General features: G+C 44.1%; 1 protein-coding gene across 1 annotated transcript in view; it reads right to left on the reverse strand.

The window, feature by feature from the left end:
* alk (ALK receptor tyrosine kinase) overlaps nucleotides 1-20,956 on the reverse strand; it is a gene marked incomplete at both ends in the record, with an annotated part of 434,353 nt that extends 413,397 nt beyond the window's left edge. Inside the window, one exon of the mRNA XM_083924532.1 lies at nucleotides 20,191-20,956. Within this exon, the coding sequence (XP_083780658.1) occupies nucleotides 20,191-20,956 (766 nt within the window). The remainder of the gene's footprint in view (nucleotides 1-20,190) is intronic.
* Nucleotides 20,957-22,442: the final 1,486 nt, after the last annotated feature.

Below are 22,442 nucleotides of genomic sequence, written 5' to 3' on the forward strand. Positions count from 1 at the left end.
TAGTTTTAGGGATATTTATGATGCTAATGGAGAGATTTGGTGTTATTTTGAGCAGTATTAGTGGTTAAAAAGCTTTTTTAATGCCTTCACCAAACTGCCCGAGCTAATCAGTGTTAGCCCCGTCTAGCTGTTAGCGACTCTCCCTGTCTCCATTTCTCCGTTAACAGTTGTTACACAAAAAAACTGTCTCAATGGCTTATTTAATGTTACAAGTTTCAAAAAAGACCTTGGGAAGATTTTGCGCCGGAATTAGACTTCAAGATGGACCCACTCATGTCATTTAACGATGCCCCGTGGTATTTTGGCACAGTGTCCCATTGTATTCCTCTGTGATATGTTGGAGCTTGATCCATGTCACATTAAAGGAAAAACAAAAACTAATAGTTCACTTGGTAACCTTTACGTAATCTGTCCTCAAGCTTGTCTCTTTTTTTACACTGCCAGCCGCAAGGCAGCCGCATTCCCCATCTTCCCTGTGATAGTGCAGTAGCCAAGCGTTTTTATAATGCAATGCCTTTAAGGTGACAGATAAAGCCCTTCTCATATTTATCAGTCAGCGGCTTTTCCCTGTGGAAACTTGAAGCGTGAATCCGGAGTACATGACAGTTGAGTCAGGCTTTTCTTTAGAACGGCAGGCCAGAATGAAAGATTGAATCGTATGTTTCTCAGAGTGCTTGTGTCACCACAGTGAGATTACATAGTGGCCCATTCACTAACCCAGACACCCACTCACCACAAGTATCTGATATCACTTCATGATACATTGGATTTGCATTTCCCAGTCTGCTTCAGAAAGACTGTAAAAGGAAATAAGGGGGCTAACTTGAAACATCTGACCCTTTTCTTGGTTTGCTTATGCAAGATGTTACCTAACTGACTGCGTTTGGCTATGAAGCTTAAAAAAAAATTATACCTTAACAGCCGGCTAATCACAGTCGGTATGTGTCTACTTTAGGGATGCACGCAACCAAAAGGAAGACAACAGAAGGAGCATTTTGGACGTAATTGGACTGACAAACCACTGCTAATTTCACTCATGATTTACTCAGGAACCTTGCAGACGAGCCTCCCTGCAGGTCCTCTGCAGCTGTCCAGCTTCGGCAGCGTCCACCCATAGTGAATGCTCGCACCATGGCAACTTTCTTCCAAGGAAAAGGGGAGTCTTATCTTCAATGCATTTGCAGTTCAGCAGAACCTTCACATTTCTGATGAGTAAAACTCTGCACCGCAATCAACAGCAGAGTGTGAACCATTACCCCCACCTGCAGTGCTGCTTCCATTTGACCTCATGTTCTTTTGCTACTTAAAGCCACAAGAACAACCACCAAGCAAGGTCAGGCTACAGTAGTACACAGAGAAAAGGTGTTTGTGTGGGTATGTGTGGTGAGATAATGTGTATTGTGTATAGGAGTTAAGGGTGCTGCAGGCCAGGGTCACGGCTTTATTTCATGGACGGCAAGGTCAACATGATGTCATCCAGCTGGCACTGAGCATAGAAATCCGAGGTGCTGATTTTTTTCTCTCCATGTTGCACTGCTGACGCGGCTGCTAGGTGCTGGCTCCTGATCCTGCTCATGGTTCCAGCAAGATCAGACAGAGGAGGAGGAGGCTTTGTGTTTGCCTGAAAGCACCCCAGTGCTCTCTAGTGGACATGCGCACACACATGAACACGCACACACACACACACACACACGCGCGCAAGTATGGACACCAATGCACACTTGAGCACACATTGACATGAGCATGTGCACAAAGGTCCTCTCTCACATTTACATTCATGTCCACACACACACACACACACACACACACACACACACACACACACACACACACACACACACACACACACACACACACACACACACACACACACACACACACACACACACACACACACACACACACACACACACACACACACACACACACACACACACACACACACACACACACACACACACACACACACACACACACACACACAGGCCTGTGCAGATGTACAAAATACAAAGAAATGCTGGACAAGACTGCGCCAGAATTTCAGTGTCAGTTCAGCTTTTCAGCAAATGGTGTACAATAATTCCGAACTTACTTCGTGCTAATGATGAATTGACATACTGTATCTGTCAATACTGGTTACATGACGATTTATGTGAAGGACAGAGTGTCTTTAGCAACAAGCCCCCTCTGACAACGACCCTGTCAAACGTCCTTGAATGTCCAAGGCAAGAGAAGGAAAGGTGCGTTTATTTGATGTAATTTGTGAGAGCTTTGGATAAGACATGCTGTCAATGCAGTCAGAAAGAATACAGAAATAAACATGTGTCCGTTGAATAGGACCAGAGTCATCTTTGACTTTTTAATAGAAATGTGTGGTCTGCATTGTAATGGTAAGGCGTTTTGTTGTTTTCTGTAAGATGTGCTAGTGAGAGCAGAGGTATATAACCTTCCTTTCACTGATTTGACTTGGAGGTTTGATATGGGCCTAGAGTTGGTCATTAGCGAGGGGATTGTTATTTTGTGTGGCTTAATAACGTCAGCTTTCAGAGCCTGGGGGAAACAGCCTGCGAGTAAAGAAGTGTTGACTTTTTGCAGTTAAACATATTTTTGAAAAAGCCTGTAGGGAGAATATCAATGCAGCAAGAGCAGGATATCAGATGTTGCACAGTATCATCCAAGGTTTATAACCGATCAAATTGTATCATGCTAATTAAATTGGTTTTAAGTGGATGCAAGTACCCTACTTGATACGGAGGAACAGTCAGTCCAATTTTTGGATTTTTGTCAGTAATTGAGGCCAATTTATTGCATAATTTAGTGGATAGAAGTTAAGGGCTATGAACACAGAAATGTTTGTCAGAATGTAAACAGTAGCAAACGAGTCATGTTATTATTGTTTTTGCTGATATCAGAGAAGACGGAATGACTTGCATGCTCAGCTCAAATTGATAAATGTAAAGTCTCTCTTCATAGATGGCATAATTCATTGTATTGTAATATTGATGAATAATTGCGGTTTAACATCCTGACAAATTATATTTACTCTTTGTCCACCGTAATCAATGTTATTGACCTAACCTTGAGACGGAGCTCCTTTCTTTCCTATTAAAAAAATACTCAGTGGCGCATGAGGCCAAAAAAGTCCCACTTCGGCATCTATAAATACATAAATGATTGGCACAGCCATACAATCATAGGGAGGGTAGGGGGGGTGTGTGGGATCAGGGGAATCAGCCCCCCAGAAAGTGCACCAGACTTTGAGGTCAATTTGACATAGTGGTGAAATACACTGACTCTGCAGGCCGAGCCGGCTCCTTTCGGTTCAGAACTGGCTTACTTGGAGAGTGATTACATTGGGATTATTTAACCATGTGTCTCTTCTAGACTTTTGAAATGTTATCAGATGAACCAAAAGGATCAAATTATGAGAGTGAAATGAATCATTTTGTGAGGGTTATGACTTGTGTTTCATGGGTTTACAGATGTCTTTGGCATTGTACTTCAATGGGAAAACGTATTTTTGGGTCCATTGGCATCACAGGACTGACAAGGAAGATGCTGTTCCACCGTTTCACCACTATGTCAAATTGACCTCAAAGTCTGGTGCACTTTCTGGGGGGCTGATTCCCCTGGTCCCACACACACCCCCACCCTCCCTATGATTGTTTTAAAAGCACAATTTAAACTCAACCTTCTTTAATCATGCCTCGGCTGATATGGTTGGGTTGCTGGTATGTGACTGTTGCTTAACAAAGTCAGACTGAAACTCTTTATAACCTCAGGGAAAGCTAAGTTAAAAATGAATGGGTTGAAGTTGAGACTTTATCAAACTGTTCCTCGGTGCACTCCACTGTGCTCCAGCCGAGAAGATAAGCCGTCCAGAGAGGCATTGGTGAGTTCAAAACAACGCTTGGGATTCACTTGCAGTGATCTCAGCAGCTGAACAAGTTGTGCTTCCATCCCTTGAGCCTGTCAAGGCCACTGAGCATGCTGGGGCTCGTGCTCCGATAAGCCACAAACAGCGTCTCTAAGGGCACTGCTGCTCTGTCTCCTCATCTCTCTGTTCAACTCCCTCCCTAAACACACAAACAGACAAACACACACACTCATCCAGCCATGCCGCAGAAATGCTATTGATAATGAATCAACATCCCACCCTAACCATTCACCTGGTGAATGGACAAGGCCGGGTTGTTGGGGTATGGAGGTTTCAAGGGATAAGTGGGTTCAGTGAGAAGCTGCTCTTCTTTACCCTTTCATGGCCAATCATATCCCATTATGTGGGTTTTGTCCTGTGATGAGGATGCTGCTGGTGCTCCTCAACAATCCCATTACAGATCATAAAGGGAGCTGGGGATGCGGCCTGAGAGCACTCTGGCTGCTCCTCGAAGGCAGCCGGGCTTTGTGTGCATGCCACATCTGTTAATTTCTTTTTAACTCCTGGTGAATGTTCAGAGCTTTTCCTCAGACTCGCTGCGTTCCCGTCTCATGCTCAGTGGTTAGCATCACAGGGACTGGTTTGATTTAGCTTAAATGTGAGTTTGGCTTGAGATGTGTGAAAACCAAGAACTGACAACAGAGTAAAGCTTAGTGGTAGTGCTTCACTGGACAGGAAAGGCGATGGGTATGTTACACTATCCTGAACATGCTTCTCTCTTTATACATCTTCATTCCCTTTGTTTTCGTGTGCTGCTGTCTTGTCCGATAGTTTTTAATAATTAAATTAGGAGCTTGAAAGCCTTCCTCTGGGATTCAACACTCTCCTATCTGGATGTATTTTTTACCATGCTCATTAAAGCTGCATGAATCAATACTTTTATAGTATACTCCATTAAATTGTGAACAGGGACACATGATGGACCCAGGGAGAATTATCACCCGCAAAAGTGCCTTAATGCATGGGCTTACATGGGCTAAAGTCACAGGGCCAAGGGGCTCTGACCGAGCCATTAGCTTGATGTGTGTTATGCTAATATAATGTTATATCAATGTTAAATATATTATAAATTATAATATTATATCTGCACCACCAATGCCATGAACATTATTGGGCCAGGGAACTCACAGAGGTGATAATCACCGCACTCAGTCACGCCAAAGTGGTCCACCTTTGTCCTGTTTTTGACAGTGGCTGTATTATGCCCTGAGAACTACGGTGGGATAGCACCCATCCCCCCACCAGTTGCGGAGTTACAGCGGCACGCGGTTGCCTTCGCTGGGCTGGAGGGTGATGGAGACTGGAGCTGGGCTAACCATATGAATTACGCGCTTGAACAGGCGCTGGAGATTTTCAACTCAAAAGTAAATTATTTTTCTGACTCTTTCATGCAACAATGAATTCATAGTGAATACTTCATTGATATTTAACGTAGGTGTACGTTTAAAAAACTACCATAATAATAATAATGTTATGCTTATTTATTGTCTATTTTAATGATGATGAGAGATGTTCTGATACTGAAACTACACCTGAACTTGAGTATTGTCCAATACTAAATACCAATTCAATTCCAGTGTGTATAAAAAAATATCCTATATATATATTTTATTTTTCAACCAGGTGACAGATGTATACTACTAACCCTGTTGGGAAGTAATATTATTATCATTGTTGTTTGGCTTGTCTCAGATTATACACACAAAGAATGAATGCCATGGAACTTTATCACTTTTATAACTTTTTTCTGGTTATTATTAAGTAACAGAGAAAAAAAACATTAATAAACTACTTTGAAGTAGATTTTTCTCAGGGCTAAATGACATGATATAAGATCGATGCGTAGACATGTGCACCTCTACCTCTTACCCCGCTATTAAACATCTTCAATTCACACAGTCAGAGGCCTAAGACACTAAAACAAAGCCACTAAAACAGCACAGTCGTCACAGTTGCATGATCAGCACCATGGACAGCACCACACATCAGACAAGCAACACTATGACTGCAGCTCTCACATATATCTATTACTCCATACTGGCAAATAAACAGACCCAACAGCTGAAAGACAATTCAGCAGAGCAACTCATACACAAATAATAATAAATACGGTTATTGTGGCCTACTTATACGATACCGGTCCTTGTTATCTTTGAAGGATTTTAATTGAAAAGACTGATCTTCTGACCCTAATCCAGCCCAGCCCCATATTGGAAACACACATTAGCAACTAGCTGGCGGAGTATAAAGCAGCTCCAAAGAGCCAGATGAGTGTATGGAGACAAGAATAGAGCTAAAAGAGAGAGAGTATTGGACTGACATTTGTAGGGTGACAGGAGACACAACTCCAAATGAATGCTAATCCTCCATGACTACTGGCAAATGTTTGCTAGAAACTTGATAACAAGTTTTTGGCTTGTTGACATGTGGCCAAAAAAAAAATCAGTTAATGCAGCTTTAAGGTCCAAATAAACATAACTCAAGTTCCACAAAACCACAACATGAATTTTGTGTGTGTGTATATATGAAATAAAGGTTTTAAAGTCGAAGTGATCTATGAAATTTGTATGATCACAGCATCACATCACTCTGTTTACTCAGTCCCTGCAAAATTTGCGGTGCCTTATGTTGTGCTAATTTAAATTCAGATACAAATCTAGAAGACTATTCGAGACCTGAGGCGCATTATTGTCACCAGTCTGTTTACTTCTGTCTCCTGCTCTCGTTCACATTCCTCCCTTCCCTTCCTCAGTCCTTCCACGTTAGATACTGGCAGGGAACGGGTGAGGGAGGGAAGAGAGGAGCGAAGCAGCAGGAAACACAGATTGCTAAAGGAAGACCTCATTTAGAGAAGACCATACATTTTGTTTACTTTGGAATATACACAAATATGACTGACATACAATGAGGTGACAGTGTACAAGAAATCCTCTTTTGCTTGTGTATTATAGTATACATTATATATTTTCTTGTTGTTTTATATATATTATATTAAGGTCATCACCAAACATGGTAAGGGTTCATTGTGCAATGCAATTGTGACAATTTTTATGTTACTAAATGCATACATGGGTGGGCGTAATATCCTATACACCCATCTGTTCCAATAGCCCTTTCACATTTACCAGTGGTCGGCTGCACCATGGAGGATTTCATTCATCTATTAATCTGTGATCTGCGGTATGCTGGATGTCTTACTAATGTTTGGTCCCCTTATATAGATACATAGGGGTAAAACAGTACTATATACACATTTATCGGATGACACAGCTTGAGGAAGAAGAAGAATTCAATTTTTTTCACTCTATTATTGTTATTCATGTTACACACACATAGGCCCGAAATACACACACACACGCACAAACAGGACCTATATACATGCAATTAATGGAGAGATGTTAGAGCAAGGGGCTGCCAATGGACCGGCGCCCCAAGCAGTTGGGGGTTCGGTGCCTTGCTCAACAGCACCTCTGCAGTGCCCAGGAGATGAACTGGCACCTCTCCAGCCAACAGTCCACGCTCCATTCATGGTCCACAAAAGGATCTCTAACTGGCGACCCATAGTCACCTACGGACTGAGCTACTGCCGCCCCAACCTTTGTGTACAAAAGGTAGAAAAAGAGCTAAATTTGCCCTGTGTGGCATCACAGCATTTAAACTGGCAAACACATGTAAAAATAGATACCTACAAATTGTACAGTGTGTACAACTGCAAGAAAAGTATGGCCTCACATTCACACATATTATTTATTTCTCTCATTATAGAAGTGGAACATCTCAGGGTGTGAACTTTCAACATTCAGCTCCTGTACAGTCCTCTCCACACACTCTTCACATAGCTCTGAGCTAAACTCCTGCACCAAGGCCTCCTACAAGCATCACCATTAATCAAACCGGCAGCTTGCAGGTTTTTGAAAGAACGGGAAAGTGGCATAAATAACTAAAACATCAGGGTGCAAAAAGGGAGAAGAGATGGTGATGAATAAGAAAGGGAAAAAAAGAAAAGGAAAATCACAGCCAAAGTCACCTTGACTCCTGCTAATTTACCAAACAGTGACACAAGCATTAACTACGATGAGGGTGATTTATACCTTAAGAGGCATTAGCTTCTGTTTACATTGTCAAGGTGTTTATACGCAGCTCCCAATTTGGCAAGCTTCACATTTTCATATTTTATTTTAAGTGTGGCCGGCTACAGAATGCTAACAGCTTGTCTTTTTTGGGCAACAGTTGTGCTCCCTGAGCTCTTGGGGATGGAGCCAACTAAATGTGAGGGCCAGTGCACAGACCATACATTTCACCACCTCCGGCAGCCAAATAAATTATTTCTTCATTTCTTTTGAGTCAAGAAGAATCAGCCGTCTCATTACGCTGACAGCCGATCTGCTCAGTGTGGCTGTCATGGATGAAGTTGAGCAGTTTCTGGGGGGATCTCATTAAAAAACATCATTTTCAACCATGAACTCAGGTCCATCAGAATAGAAAGGCCTACATGCAGAAGGCAACGGGTACAAATGCATCACAAAATATCTCGTTACATACAATACTTGCTCAACAAATGTATCAGAACAAAAAACGAAACACAGGTTTGAGACATTACAGTTTTTCTTATCATTTGTATTTGCATGTGGTAGCCAAACTACATGGGCTGTGTACGTGGAGTTGCATGGCTGTTGCAGGTTGCCCACAGCAGAGCGTGCCATTATACCCAATGGACGCTTCTACATGGGCTACGTGGGCCGCGGATGCAACGCAGTTCAGCTCCAGTGGATGTTGTCTATTTTTCTTGCTAAAATACAGGTTAAAAAAAACTACATAGTCCGGTTTAAAAGGGATTTTAACACATACATCATCGTACCAGAAGACAATGAGAGGCAGTGCAGCTTCTAAACCTGCAGAACCAGCCGCAAACTACTGACGGAGCTGGTAAAAAGAAAATATATACACATATAAATATATGTTCCCCGTGTATTTTTGCAGTCAATTTGGGACTGACGAGCTCTGCTGATTTCCTGTATCATAGCTTCGCAGTGATAGTCAGGACATCTGTCTGTCAAATCACGTGCAGTGGAGTAGGTTAAGATTTCTAGCGCTACGAGATACTAATTGAACGAAAGCGAAAGACACAAAACAGTCCAATCACAGCAGAGTATGATACAATTCAAAACAGTAGAAGAGGAAGAGAAGTACCACCTATTCCAGAACGAGAAGCTGGTGTAGCAGACCCCACTCCAGCACTGACACCAGGGGCGTAAGTTTGACCGTAGGGACATGTCCCTACCCATATTTAGGAGGACAGAATTGTCCTTGTTCGCATTATCTTTTGGAGCGAAGTCATATTAGATCATTCAGATGTGCCCTCCCGGGGGGTTCATCTCCTAGGCAACCGAGCATGCTCGCATCGGAAAGGGAGGGGGCGATCTCAGGCTAACATCATTTGCAAATATAGTACTAGTGCCAGACATGGAGAGGAGGCGAGAGCTGATCAGTGTGCTCCAGTTATTTTGACTTGTTAGAAGTTTGAGCTGCTGTGTCTCTGTCCCCCCCTCGCTCCGTGACAGCTTTGTTCTGTGTGAATAGAATAATCTACAGACTCCAAGGGGCTTCACACTGAAAAGCTCGGGGAAGCGACTGTGAGCTGCAAAGTGGTGGGGAAGTTATCATGTGTATGGACAATCAGCAGATGTGGGTAGTAACGCATTACATTTACTCCTCATATGTACTCAAGTAACTTTTTTAAGTGAATTGTAATTATCAGCATACTTTAAATGCAGCATACTTATAGATATAGATGTTTTTAAAGAAAAATCCTTTCTTTTAAACTGGTACACTTGTATTCATCAAGCTACTTTTACTGATTATCATCTTCAACCTCTTATCCGGGGTCGGGTCGCGGGGGGAGCAGCTTTAGCAGGGGACCCCAAACTTCCCTTTCCCGGGCCACATTAACCAGCTCTAACTGGGGGATCCCGAGGCGTTCCCAGGCCAGTGTGGAGATCTAATCTCTCCACCTGGTCCTGGGTCTTCCCAGAGGCCTCCTCCCAGCTGGACGTGCCTGGAACACCTCCCTAGGGAGGCGCCCAGGGTTCATCCTTACTAGATGATCCTGAACCACCTCAACTGGCTCCTTCCAACGCAAAGGAGCAGCGGCTCTACTCCGAGTTCCTCACGGATGCTGAACTTCTCCCCCTCTCTCTAAGGGAGACTCCAGCCACCCTCCTGAGAAAACCCATTTTGGTCACTTGTACCCGCGACCTCGTTCTTTCGGTCATGACCCAGCTTTCATGACCACAGGTGAGGGTAGGAACGAAGAATGACCGGTAGATCGAGAGCTTTGCCTTTTGGCTCAGCTCTTTTTGTCACAACTTTTACTGATTATTATGATTATTGTTATGGATTCACGATCTGTTAATAGGCAGTTGATCAGCTGCTCGGGTCAGCTGGTGTGTTTTGCTGATTCAGCCTCCACATAACTCCATTTAAAGTGGCTGAAGCTACAGCAGGAGGAGTGTTAAAATGATGGCTTTCCAATAGCGCTAACAGCCAATATTTACAGACGGACAGTCTTACGTAGACAGATCTATCTCCACACGGTGGTCGGCGCTGCAGAGGAGTTAACCCCAGCACACAGTGCAGCGGGGTCTGCTGAAGTCAGTACATCAGAGAACTGCGCTGACACAGAGCAGTAAGTGTCTGTTGTGTTAGTGCTAATAAGTTTAGCAAAGCAGTACGCTATATCATGCTTTAAGCTTACGATGTGCAACAAGTCATACTCATATAGCGTACTGAAGATAAACAGAAAATTAGAGACTAAATAATACACACGGAAGAAAGACAAACTACTTTTATTTCATGTGGACAATATGATATAACGTTTCAACCATAGATTGTCTTCCTCAGGTCAAAGTGAAGAAGCGGACATGAGTGTATTTAAAGCTATGGTCTACAATTTGGAATAGTGGTAATTATTATAAACATTGTTTATACGGCGATTATAGTCCTGTAGTCCGATCTACACAATATGAATAGCAGAAAGAACAAAGTCAATCAGCCATAGGCCTGCAAAGAAATTAACCAAAGAGAGCAAACCGGTCCGAAATGCTCCCTTTGGTTCGTGCCCTCCATCCAATCTTCTCGTCTCACCTCGCCTCACCTCACCTGCTCCGCGGCATCCCGCCTCGTCTCCTCCCACTCCCCCTCCCTCTCTGTAAACTCTGAGCGACTAGATTAGCTTAGCAGCTCAGCTAACGGAGCTTCTGTTACCATGGAGAAGGCAAAAGACACAGCAAGTGGCCTCTGCTCGCCCAAACGGCGAAGGTTAGAGAAAACGTAAGTCGACCGAGGAAAAGGCAGAAATGTGACCTACATAGGAACCAAAGACGAGTCAACATCGGGGATTCCTCTGACCGGTGGAGAAAGCTACGCCAGGATTTGGTACTAAAAACAGATGCTAGTACAGCAGATCTTTGTTGAACAGGTCATTTTTGAGTATTATTGTGGTAGATGTTACATAAATAGCCCCATTAGTCTGTGCCAATACTGGCTTATGACTGTGAACGCCGTCTGATGAACGGCTGTGTCACTACATGTTAGCATACGTTAGCCATGTGTTTTAAGCCGGCCGGCTTCTGGCTCTGCGTGTAGTTAGGAGGCGAGGAAGGGTGATACGAGCTCAGGGGGAGGAATCGTGCACCACTGAGGGGAGGGGTTTGGTCAGGGGGGCACAGCATTTTCTCCTACCAGCCTAAATAACTCCTCTGAAATGAGACAAACATTAATGTAGTATAAAAGAGTACAATATTAATGTAATATTTTGTGATCACACTTGAGAGATACAAACTGAGAATATTGTGTGGTGTATAGTACGGGGCTTTGAACTGACACCAGCCTGCCCGCCAAATGCTGTTAAAAATTAACTTTGGCAGGTAACATTGTAAAGATAATAGCCAATTTGGCTGCTGATGAGAGCAGAATATAACACTGCGTCTGTTTGCTGCAGAAACGATGCAACGTCAGTGTTGCCAGATTGGTCTTTTTTCTCCAAAGCATTTGAGCGGTTTTGTGTGCGTTTGTCATGGAAACATTATCTTTACCTGGCAACACTGCTTGTAAAACTAATCCTATATTTCCAATGAACACTATGTTGTGACGGGTCATACAACTGTTGACTTACGTGCCTAAAAAATTAGGACTTTTCACTGTAAATGGCTGTCGGGTCGTGAGTGGCTCATTATGTATTTGACCAAGAAACAAATCAGATGTACTGTAAGGATTGATCCCCCAGGGACTGATCTAACGCACTGCCCCCCATATGAACATTTAGGTGAATATGTTCTTATTTGTTCAGTGTTTTTCACTTTTTTTTTAGCACTGTCGCCTCACAGTGAGAGGGTTCCTGGTTTGAATCCCGGCTGGGGCCCTTCTGTGTGGAGTTTGCATGTTCTCCCCGTGTCTGCGTGGGTTTTCTCCGGGTTCTCCAGTTTCCCCCCACAGTCCAAAGACGTGCAGGTGTTCGGTTCATTGATGACTCTAAATCGACCGTAGGTGTGAATGGTTGTCCGTCTCTGTTCGTCTCTATGTGTCCTGTGATAGACTGGCGTCCTGTCCAGGGTGAACCCCGCCTCACGCCCGATGTCAGCTGGGATCGGCTCCAGTCCCCCGCAACCAAACATGATCAGTTTGATGTATCTCTACTATCAATACAAATAAAAACGATTTAAAGAAACATAGATGCTTAAATGTGTTCATTTCAGATTTTGCTCCTCTGATGAAGAGCAGTGCACAGTCACTTCATCTCACGCAGAGTCCTGAACAAGATTCTGTGTCTGTCAGACGGTGTGAAGGGCACGTTATCAGCTCAGCAATAACGTAATAGACGGCAAACTATAGAAGGAAGGCAGATTTTTCCTGAAATAGTTCAATTAGCACTTTCCTCTCATAATATTACAGCTTTTCTTTCCCAAAATATCACTTACTATATATCTCATATATTACTGCAAACCTCAAAATCTCTGAATTATATTTTAGAAAGTCTTGAACATGAGCAGAAGTCTTGCTGATACACAAATGAGCCATTTAAGTCCAGGCGTTACGACTTAATTAAAATGAATAAATTCATCATTAAAGTGAATAGGTGCCACATGCTCATTAAAAAAGAATATTTCCTCATCAAGACGGAAAAGAGGACAGAAAACATGGAAAACAAATATTTGAAAGAAAAACAGAATGCACATAGAGACGCAGAGAGACAGACAACCATTCACACCGGACATACAGGCAATTTTCAGAGTCATCTGCGATAGACTGGCGTCCTGTCAAGGGTGCAGCCCGTCTCACGCCCGTAGTCAGCTGTAACAGGGTCCAGCCCCCCGCGACCCCGACAGGGACAAGCGGTTGAAGATGAATGAATGAATACAGAACGCACGAGAGCCTTATATGTTTTATAAAATTGCCTCATAGCAAAGGCTATGGTGCCTGAATTTTCTGTTATTCTTAACATATTTTGTGTTATTCTTAACATAAAAGAATAACAATAAGAATAACATTTTGTGTTATTCTTAACATAAACAAATTTCCACAATACATTGATGCACAAAAGGCAAACAGTGCAGAAAGATTCACCAGAATGCAGGAGAGTTTAATGCTCCAAATGCTGCCTACACCCTTACCTGAGAAATGTCTGGCAATGTGAGACTTCATAAATACAGGCCCAGCAAAATCACAATACTCCAAAGTGATTAAATATAAATTTGAAATACATTTCGCTGAAATGCCCGTCTCTGAAGTGAACACTGCCTGCGCATGTGTTTGCGGTGACTGTGCGAGGCAGCAATGATATCACTGCACTGTGCCCAGTTAGCTCAGTCAAGCAGCGCTGATTAGTGAGCACTGCTTCAAGGTGTTCAAAGTACAGCTGCTGTGAATATCTCATTATTTACATTTGTAAAGCGGAACGGATCAACACATCTGGCTTCTCCCAACAAAAAATCTGACACACTTCGACGGGTTCTTCCTGTCATTTTCGTTTTTCTTCTTCTTCTACGAGCGCTCTGTCATGGAGTCGAGCCTATAGTTAGCAGCTAACACGGAGACACATGCACTTGATCATGCTCCGTGCAACTTGCAGTATCGATCGGCTGGGCTGGGCGTCACAGGGCCGCCAGAGTGTCGCAGCACGCCGCAGACTCCTTGAGTGAATTGATCATAGAAATGCCTAAATAATAAAGTGGCATGTCATTCTGACTTCCTATTGATTTCCCCATTAGCCGCTGATTGATATAAGCTTTAAATGTCAGGAGTCCCATTGATTACCACGAGGCCAAGCACCCATTCGCAATGTTATGTGACTTTTCCGGTGGCTCTGCGGCCTTCCGCCCAGATGGACTAAATTAAAGGTCAACAGGTGCACCGTTGCATCGAGATTCATTTAGGCTGTGATACCAAAGTGTTTACTCTCACTCTACGATGCTTTTACTGTTTTATTCCTCTGATACACTACTTAGTTCTCAATTACGGTGCTCCCTCACGCTCTTTCTCTCACGCATACTCTTTGAGCCTCTGTCCAAAACTGCCATTTCAACCAACTCAAAGCTTTAAAGCTGACTCGACAAGCCGCCTTTGCTATGAGTGAATTGGCTGTTTGAACAGGTGATGTGCCTTACGTTAAAACCAGCTGCTGGCGAATTGACGCAGGCAACAACGTCAGCTGGTTTGAGTCGAGATGAGATGGGATCAGTTCACGCTGCTGCAGTGTTTACCTGCAACGTTCAGTATTCACAATATGCTCATCTACTCTTCTCCCTCATTTAGAAATTCTGGGTCTAGGGTCAGGCTCCACCCACTGCTGCCATAGTAACTCTACAGAACGCCCCTGCCAAAGTCGATGGGATTGGATCCTGAGGTGTGTGACGTACGAAACCCTGGCTGCCTGGTTCCTGAATTCAGAGACTGTCATTGGTCATTGAACACGGAAGTTTCAAGGCAGAAATGCTCAACCACGGTGTTGCACATTTCACTCATGATCTGTCTGTAAAGAGAGGTTCAAAGGGTTAAAAACGTGATGTTCACTTGAGGCGGTCGTTAACATTCTGGGATTGGGGGAAGACACTTTTGATCATTTGTATTTCTTTACACCAATCACAATTTTTTTTGGGCAGCGCTAAGGCCCGGATGCATGAACGGGGCCATTCTGAAATAGATGGAGACAAAGGGAGGAGAAAGCCTGACCTCGGCATGTAATAGAGCTTCTTTAGAGTACTGTACATCCAGTAAGGCAGACTAGTAAAAACTGGTGTGGTACAGCAGGGCGACTTCCTCCTCAAGCCTCAAGATTGGATGGACACGACGGATTTCATCTAAGTCAAGAAAGAACTAAATCAAACTGGAGCCGCCCCCGAAGGTTATTTTTGTCATTGATTCATCTCGTAATTATTTTCTTGTTCTATCAGTTCGTCTTTTGGTCTTTAAAATGATGCCCATCACTCTATCCTAACGTCCAAGGTATGGTTTCGAATTAATCAATTAATTGATTATTGATAATTATTAATTCAGTTCTCATTTCAGCTGTAATCAGCTCCGACCGTCATTGGTTGCCTTTTGGATTGGGTCAGATTATTACAGCAAAAGCTTGTCCGTCATGTTTAGCGAAGTTATTTCAAAAAATAATGATACATAACTATAAATCCATTCCTTTTGTTCATGTTTACAAGTCCCTATAATAATAAAGTGTGAACATTAAAAGAACTAAACACAAAAAAAGGCAACAAAGTAAACTTTTCTGTAATAATTTGGTGTATAAAAACAAGGCAACCAGCCCAAACACTGCTGTAAAATCCCTTGAGGCTAATATGCTAACTACCTTACCAGGAGAAAAATGAAAAAATCATTTGAGACGTGGGAGAAAAAAACAACAATCCTTTGCAAAAGGGCCACGAGCAACACAGGGTAAACAACAATTACAAACTACATGCTTGCTACTTGTTGTGGATGACTGTATCGAAATTCACTGTTGACTTCCTTTTTTTGATTCAGAAGAAATTGCAATTTGCCTGATGGCTAAAACATCACCGCAGTGGGATTGCGTTTTTAAGCCTCTTAAAGGCAATGGCAGACTGGGGGCTCTCAATAGAAAACCACAAGAGAGTGTCTTTGCATGTGTGTCGGAGCTGAGGGGCAAACACGAGGAGACGAGCCTCCGCGTACACAGATGCACCCTCTCGAGCGTCATGGCAGCAGTCTTTTACTTCGGGGCTTCAATCACACCCTGTTATGAAGCCACTCTGTGCTAATGGTTTGCCAAGGAACACAAACATCTTAAAGAGCTCGGTGGCAGGTATGTTCGAGTTAATGAAGCAGGGCTCCCCACTCCCTCCTACTCCTAATGCAGAGATCATTTAATCATTCTCTTGCAACCTATTTATGGCAGTGCTTGGCGAACATAACAGAGGTTAATAAAGTAAGGGTCAACTCTTTATCACACCTGCCTAACACTGTTTTCCTCTCTCCTGCACTATAACTCATAGAAGCATGTTCTCATTAATGATCTCCCCCAAAGGGCCCATAGGGCGAGTAAGTATAAATGTAGTGTGCAGAGTTTAATGCTTTGATTCCCGTAGGCACGATTGCTTGATCGTCAAATCGTTCCGGGTGCCATGGCCGGTATTTATTTCATGCTAATAGCCAGCATCTTACCCTAGGCTGGAAAAAAACAAACGTAGCATGCACATTACACTGAAAAATACCAAAGAATGGGCAATCAGGGGTGCAAGAAAGCTGATGGAGCGAGAAAACACACAGCGGAGCCTTGAGTTGAGTCGTTTTATACGGCAGAGGGAGTGTGTGTCGTGTGTTGCAGAAGGTATTACAGGACCTGTGTGTGAGGTGTGTCTGTCTGTGCATCAACAGTGCGTAAACACAGTTGTGCCATGTAGAAAATGTTGTGGAAATGGATTTCCTCAATGAAAATCAACAAACAGGATCAGCTTTTTCTCCGTGGTTTATTTTGCCAAAGTCTTTTCCTCTGCAGACAAAAATACGTTCACCCCTGCTTCCTCACAAAACCCAGAGTATAGCAGGAAAGACCCAGATCCAACTTGTGCCCAGTCTTTCATGCCCAGGAAGGGACAGGACGCGCTAAGCCTTGGTTGGGTGACGTCTTTAGACCAAACAAAACCTGCCTCTGAACATTCTCAACTTCTGTCATCACCAGGTCTCTAACACAGAGTGCAGATGCACACATATGCCATTATACCATCAAGAGTTTGTTATTTGTGTTATCCATTAAGAAGGTGAGACAGAGGAGACACTGGACTGTGTCTGACCTGACAAAACTATGATTATGAATTATAAATATCCAAAATTCCCACAATAAAAACTCACAACGCAATAACCCCTTATGATAATAACTGGGACTCCTCTGCAAGCACACAGCAGAGTTAACTTGTAGGGAGCATTTGTAAAACAGTGTGAGGCTTATGGAGTCAGTGGAGTCCACCTGAGGTGTGTGGTGTGGAGTCTAGTCTCTGTTACTCACCACAGACGTCAACTTTCTCCTTTTGTGAACCTCCAATGCAAAGCTAAGTCTTCGTCTCCAAACTTGAGATAGTAATTTATCAATAACAAATAATTCAATATGATAATGTATCTTCATTTTGCACAATAAACTTCTTAATCCAATGATAAAATACTCAGAACTTTCAGTACACAAAAATAGGCTTTACCATGTTCATATAAACTTTTTATTTACAATGTATTATTTATGTTACCAGAAAGTAGAGCTGGGCATTAGTTTGATAAAATCTATAATCTTTCAATGGAATCGTATCATTATGAAATCACATATAGAGATACTGGATAAACAGTGACGCCATCTAAATTGATAATGACGAGCACATTAACTTAATTTGTGTATGTGATTACTCTGTTTTTATGTAAATGCATGTAAAAGTCAGTGTAGCTGGAATTTATTTTTCTCGTAATTTCACTTGACACTGTTTGTCGAGTATTAAATTCACACAAAAATGATTTTTTATCATGTGGTTATTTCATTCATTCATTCATTCATCTTCAACTGCTTGTCCCTGTCGGGGTCGCGGGGGGAGGGGGGGGCCTATGTCAGCTGGAGCTGATCCCAGCTGACATAGTCTATATGAAATAACCACCTCACGCCCGATGTCAGCTGGGATCGGCTCCAGCTGACATCAGGCGTGAGGTGGTTATTTCATATAGACTTTAATTGAGCGTGCTACGTATCATCATCAATATGTGGGATGACCTATATCGACATAGAAGAGTTTTGGCCACATCTCCCAGCCCTTCACATACACATACACTTATCATTCCACTGTTTGATCCATGCATCCATTGTTTTGTATTAACTGAGTTGCAAGGGGCTGGAGCTATACAGTTTGGCAACATAGATAAAAGGAGTTTCATAATTAAAAAAAAACAAACATCTTGTGCTGGCTTCCAACCTGCAAACGCCAGCTGTGTTGGTATGGATGCCCGCTGGGAGCTGGCAGTGGACCTATTAAATCCCTGCAGAGTAATAGAAGAACTAGAAACTAGACAACAGTGCATGAGTATGGGAATTTTCTCTTTCTTTTCTTTTAAATTTGGGCATAAACACAGTTTGATAATGTTTTTTTTTGTTGAAGCAACAGATGTCATTTCACTCGGGAGGACGGTCTGGCAGAAACGCTACGTGTGAAGCGGAGATTTTTGAGTTGTGTGTGTTTTTAGGCAAAACTTTTTGTTTAGAAAGAGCCGGCCTGCTGAGCACAGACCACGTTTTTCCAATCACACAGTTGCACTCATTCACAGGAGGATTCTACCACCCAGTCGCTGGAGACTGAGCGACACTGCAACACCTATAGCGTTCAGGGCTTTACTAAAGAGCAGCTCAATGGCTGTGATGAGAAAATGCCTTAAAAAACAAACAGCTACTGTAAAAACCATGACATTGTCCCCTGCTGGCTTCCCACCTGCAAACGCTACCAGCTGTGTTGTTGGGAAGCCTGCTGGGAGCTGCAGAGGGTGGTCCACTCAGACATTCTCTAGCTCAGTTGTATAACTACTTTTATGTGTGCGTACCTTTGCGGAAACCCTCCCATTTTTATGTAAATGTGTGCACCATTAAATGCAACCAAAATCCTGATGTAGTAACTAACAGAAAATGGGAAATCAAATCCCTATTATATAAATTCTGAGTAGCTATTTGCTGTGTTTCTACGTGCACACGCTCCTGCAGTGGGGTTCCATCCTTACTGTGTCAGCCTCCATCTGAACCAGCCTCTGCTTTGCTGTTGTCGGATCGGTTCTGTTGCATTTTTCTGGGCCAGCCTCCCCCATCAAAGTGATTAAGCAATTACACTGATTGTGCCGATGCTCGGAAGAACGGGGGAAGGACCCTCGAGTATTGAGTGCTAACGCTTTCTTCGAGATAACAGCTTAATTTGTGCCTAATCAAAATAAAGCCTGTTATTTTGAATCTCCCACCTTCCTTCAGCAACGTGTGGCCCGGGGGAATTGAGAAGGTAAGGGGGAACCAGTGGAGATGGGAGGCCTGCCGGGGTTTAATACCTAAATAGCATCACATATAGACCTTATGCGATGTACAGGCGTGTTATTATAAGAGATTCAGGCCTCTCTTTCCTTTCAAATGAAATAATAATTAACATTTCATAACTAATAACGATAGAAGCCTTTAAATATGCTCCATGCACCCCGCGTGGATCCCCACTGGATATTATCAAAGAGTTTGGGAATTAAATCAACATGCAATGCGTCTCTTTGCTGCTGTGGGCATCAATAATGAAACAGGAGTCTGGATAGTCCCCTGGATCACAGTAACAGACCTAAATACATGGATTCCATGAGACACACACACACACACACACACACACACACACACGCGCACATGCACACACAGTCATCATTTCCCCATCAGCCAATTATAAATAGCAGGTTTTTCATCCCTGTGCTGACATTACTTTACCTGCTCATTTCACCATGAAAGCCAGCCATGGCACAGGCAGCACGCGTGTCTTTACACACAGTGGATCCAACATCAAAAATTAATCACAGTAGATCTCAAATCACAACCGTGACGGAGCAACACGAATTGGGCCTGTGTGTGTGTGTGTGTGTGTGTGTGTGTGTGTGTGTGTGTGTGTGTGTGTGTGTGTGTGTGTGTGTGTGTGTTCGTGTGTGTGAGAGAGAGAGAGGGAGGGAGGGGGAGTAAAAAAGGAACTCACCCCTGGAGGATATCTGAAGGGAGAGGCGGGGGTCTGCAGCGCGTATGGCCGCGGTGTACCGATCCTCTATCCCGGGTACCTGCGCCTTTTTCTCGGGCATGAGCCGGACCCTGAGCCGGCCCCCCTCTGCGCCGAGCCACCACTCCAGAATAGTTGTGAGGTCCATTTCCAGGGTGAGCACCGGGGCCTCCTCGTGCACAGACAACCCCCCGCATCCCGTGCTGACTATATCCTCTCCTATTTCCACCACAACTTGGTTTGATTTCCTGCTGGCTTTCGTCAAGCCCAGTTTCAGAACTTTGGACAGCGGCTGCTTATAGAAGAAGGGGAGCTGTCCATCGGCGGACGTGTTCCTCGGCGCAGGGTCCGTAGCAGACTTTGAATCCACAAAAGTCGCTATGGTTTTCTGCAAAGGTATGCAGTGCATCTTCAAGTTTGCGCGCACCGTGTAGCATCCGCTGAAAGTCTGGCAGTCTCCGTTCAGGGGTCTCTTTATGAACTCTGCCAGGTAATAGCGCAACAGAGAAGGGACCGCGAAATCCACAGCCAGGGTTTTCCTCTTGAGCCTGGAGTTTATGGTTTGGTTCAAGTCTCTTTTGCTCCCGGTTTCCCCGCTGCTGCTGCTGCCGCCGCCGCCGCCGCTGCTGTTGATGCTGGAGCCGGCGGTGGGGAGATCCATCCCCGCTGTGGTCCTTGACGAGGTGCACTGCAGCCTGGAGATAAATGCCGCAGAACAAACAAGCCACAACAATATCCTGGTGTCCATGGTTAAATAATTTTGAGTCTGTCGTTTCGGGAGAAGCACCCTGTAATCCCTGCGCCCGCCGCTCTCTCTCTCCCTCTCTCTGCTCTCCTCACATACGCAGCGCAAGATCTCAAAGTGTGAATCGATGATCCTGCGGGTCCTGCGCTTCTTCGCCGGTGCGCGCCCGTGGCAACACTAAGGGAACTGTTTTTTGGGTTGTTTTTTCTACATCTGTTTGCCACTGACTGTTGCTGTCCTCCCTTCTTCCAAATGAAAAAGTGCCATTTCCCCGACTCCGTCCCCCCTCACACGCGCACACGCAGACGGTCGCACGCACGAACGCACCTTAAAAGACAATGCCTTTTTCTCGGTGGTGCGAACCAAGCCAGTCGCTCTCTCCAGGACCCTGATTGATATGCCGGTCCGGTCCGCTCCAGTGGCTTTCAAAGACTCCCTGTCTCTTGGCACAGTTGTGACGGCGGCACAAGTGGTCTCTCTGTCAGCTGCGTCGCTCTCTCTCTCTCTCTCTCTCTCTCTCTCCCCCCTCTCGCAACTAGATCATGAATTCACGCCGAGTTTGGAGAAGCCGAGCATCAATTAAAGTTTTAAATGCAATCATATCTTACAGTGTTGGCTAATTGAAAAGCCCCGCGGCCGTCTCTCGGGTTAATTGTCTTGCTGAAGATTTCGGTGCTCTTTTGGTCAGAAGTGCCTGCTCCGAGTGCCTCTGCCGCGCCAGCACATGCGGTAAAAGTCGCCCGCACGTCCATTTGACGTCAATATACGCCGCTTCCTCTGAACACGACTCCCTCAGCAGTCAGCCCAGGAACCTCCGCCGCTATGGACGCGTCTGGAGCGCCCTCAGCGCAGCCGTAATGGTGCCTAGTTGTGTCTTTATTGAAATGACAAACGCCAGGAGGTACAGCGGCGCAGCTCCACAGTGTGTCCCCCGTGATTTCTCAATGAATCACCGAAGCCTCCGTGTCCGGAAATGAGATTGGATTAGTCGCACTCTCCCGGTTTGTGTGTGCAAATCATAGAGTTTCAGAGGGAGGCAGTTTGGGTTGGAGCCCATTTTTCTTACTTATGTCTCATGTGCAAGGCCAATATGTCCTTAAAGCATCAGAGAGCTCTCTTGCTGTCTTGCCAGTTCATTTAGTGCACAGACTACCTCCTTAACGTGGAATCAAGGGGTCAGTGTTTGGGGCAGGAGGGGACAAATGCCAGAGAGTGCTTTCCCCCCCATCTAAATTCTCTCTCTCTCCCTCTCTCCCTCTCAAAATTTATCGGATTAGACACCCGCTAGATGGCGTCAACACATACTTATGGTAATCCAGACTCTTCAGTTTCACTGACAAATCCATTAATGCTCTAATTGCTCTGGAATTTCTACACTGTCTCATTAGAGTCTTATCTACAGAGAAGGATAAGGACCGTATGTAAAAATAAAAATAAAAAATCCATAGGATAAAGTCAGAACTCTGAGACTAAAGTCAGACTTCAGAGG

Source organism: Echiichthys vipera (assembly GCF_963691815.1).
Source record: "Echiichthys vipera genome assembly, chromosome: 12".
Taxonomy (NCBI): Eukaryota; Metazoa; Chordata; class Actinopteri; order Perciformes; family Trachinidae; genus Echiichthys; species Echiichthys vipera.